Source organism: Penaeus japonicus, unplaced genomic scaffold, assembly GCF_977035675.1.
Source record: "Penaeus japonicus unplaced genomic scaffold, GWHDUDI00000001_assembly GWHDUDI00000033, whole genome shotgun sequence".
Lineage (NCBI taxonomy): Eukaryota > Metazoa > Arthropoda > Malacostraca > Decapoda > Penaeidae > Penaeus > Penaeus japonicus.
This window is the reverse complement of record NW_028234435.1, coordinates 15651749-15654248: the sequence shown is the minus strand read 5'-3', so window position 1 is coordinate 15654248 and position 2500 is coordinate 15651749. Positions and strand designations below refer to the sequence as shown.

The following is a 2500-nucleotide window of genomic DNA, read 5'->3' as shown; positions in this document are numbered from 1 at the left end:
ATAGTCTTGCCATTTTATTCTTTTTCATCTCCTCCTCCTTCTCCTCCTCCTTCTTCTTCTTCTTCTTCTTCTTCTTCTTCTTCTTCTTCTTCTTCTTCTTCTTCTTCTTCTTCTTCTTCTTCTTCTTCTTCTTCTTCTTCTTCTTCTTCTTCTTCTTCTTCTTCTTCTTCTTCTCTTCTTCTTCTTCTTCTTCTTCTTCTTCTTCTTCTTCTTCTTCTTCTTCTTCTTCTTCTTCTTCTTCCTCATCTGCTCCTCCTTCTTCCTCTCCTCCTCCTTCTTCACCTACTTCTTCACCTACTTCTTCTTCACCAACTTCTTCTTCACCTACTTCTTCACTTCTTTCTTCTTCACCTCCTTCTTCTTCACCTCTTTCTTCTTCACCTTCTTCTCCTTCTTCTCCTTCTCCTCCTTCTCCTCCTTCTCCTTCTTCTCCTCCTCTTGTGCTTCTTTGATTCATCATGGGTTTATTTGCAGGAGACACCCAGTTATCACAGCTTGTGAAATTGCTGATTATTGATGAAGTTCACCTGCTCCATGGTGATCGAGGACCTGTGCTGGAGACTTTGGTCGCACGAACATTGCGAATGGTGAGAATCTATAGTTGTTAGTATTAAAGTTTGGAAAGCCTTCAGCATTCATCGTTGTGAGAAGGAGTTATGCATGGTTCTATATATACATGTGTGTGTGTATGTGTCTCTGTGTGTGTCTCTATGTGTATCTCTGTGTGTTTGTGTGTGTGTGAGTGTGCGTGTGCGTGTGCGTGTGCGTGTGCATGTGCGTGTGCATGTGCATGTACACATACATGTGCATGTGTGAGAGAGAGAGCCAGAGAGCGAAAGAGCGAAAGAAAGAGAGAGAGAGAGAGCGAGAGAGCCAGAGAGAGAGAGAGAGGATGGAGGAGTTATATGGAATAACCTTAATAGATTTCAAATGGTTCTGTATTTATGTTCTTTATGATTCTTTTTTCTTGTAATTTGTGTATTCTTTGTAGTCAAGCCTCATACCAATATTCAACATTCTACATATTCCAGGTGGAGTCACAGCAGTCAATGATCAGGATAGTTGGTTTGTCAGCCACACTTCCAAATTATATTGATGTGGCAACCTTCCTCAGAGTAAATCCATACAAAGGATTATTCTTCTTTGATGGGTAAGTATACATGTATTTTGTATGTTAATGGGACTGGCATTATATGAATGTTCATGCAACAAGAAAAGTACATGGTTTAGATATGACAAGATAAACTTTCATAGATTTCAGAGATGTTGATATTCTTTGCTCTGATACCTATCATTTACATACACATACATTGAGATGCACATGCAGACGCAAAGAAACTTGGATGTATTAGCAAATATGCTGCTGCTGTGCAGTAATGTGTGAAAAGAGAGAAAAGAAAAAATCTGCATTTAGGATTATACTAACTGTTGCCAACATTGAATGACCCTTTAATAGGAATTGTGATTCATTTAATTTTAGTTGATCCTTTGGCATTGCTTCTGAGAATTGATTAACTGTTAAGCGACCTTTATGTTATTATTATTGTTGTTTTTCTGCATCCTCTATCTTCTTCACCTTCATCTTCTCCTCTTTCCTCTGTTGCTTCATTTGTTGCTTCTTCTTCAACTACAACAACAACAGCTAAGCATCATTCATTGTTGATTTCCATTATTTGGGATGAAATTGTTTTAAATGACTGTAAAGAAATTTGTCACAAGTCCTGGACTGCTCTTAACTCTACAGCCGTTTCCGGCCAGTGCCTCTTGGATTGACTTTTACTGGAATCAAAGCTCTTGGAAGATTCAAGCAGATGGAAGATATGGACAGGATTACCTATGATAAATGTCTTCACTTCATAAAACAAGGTCATCAGGTAAGTTAATGAGGGCAGGATCTTTAATGTTTAATTCTGGCTGCCCTTGTCCAGACCTATCTACTGCACATTGATGGATCTGTGTATGAATCTTGTATGTGGATATTTTTGGAGCTTTTACAGCTGTAAGGGAAAGATTGGTTTGAAAAATAGGTAGGGTTTTTACTTGAAGGAATAGAAAAATGGAATAATCATCAAATATAACCAACTAACCTGCATCATGAATGATAATTTTTAAAAAGTCCAAATTAAGATCTACTATTGCTAAAGGAGAAAAAGAATGAATAAAGCATATAAACAAATAGTGGAAAAAAGAATACGTTTTTCTTGAAACAACTTCAAGTAATAAAAAACTTTCAGGTGATGGTGTTTGTTCATGCGAGGAATGGAACTTTGCGCACTGCAGAAAATCTCATCAAGATAGCTCAAGAGATGGGGAAAACTGAAGACTTCCTGCCCGAAGATGGACCCGAGCTTGCCAATGCCAGGAAAGACATGGCACGATCGCGGAACAAGAAGCTGTTAGAGTTGTTTGATTCAGGTTTCGGCGTGCATCATGCTGGGCTTCTGCGATCTGATAGGTATTAAAGAACATATATTTTGATGTTATGACTAAATTGTAATGC

The 2500-nt window shown here is 38.2% G+C and overlaps 1 protein-coding gene across 2 annotated transcripts in view; it reads left to right on the top strand.

Annotated features, from left to right (window-relative positions):
• obe (activating signal cointegrator 1 complex subunit obelus) overlaps positions 1-2500 on the top strand; it is a 29843-nt gene that overhangs the window by 13099 nt on the left and 14244 nt on the right. For both annotated transcript variants that reach the window (XM_043024368.2, XM_043024367.2), the window contains exons 15-18: positions 475-587; positions 1032-1150; positions 1745-1874; positions 2235-2455. In XM_043024368.2, the coding sequence (XP_042880302.2) occupies positions 475-587; positions 1032-1150; positions 1745-1874; positions 2235-2455 (583 nt within the window). The remainder of the gene's footprint in view (positions 1-474; positions 588-1031; positions 1151-1744; positions 1875-2234; positions 2456-2500) is intronic.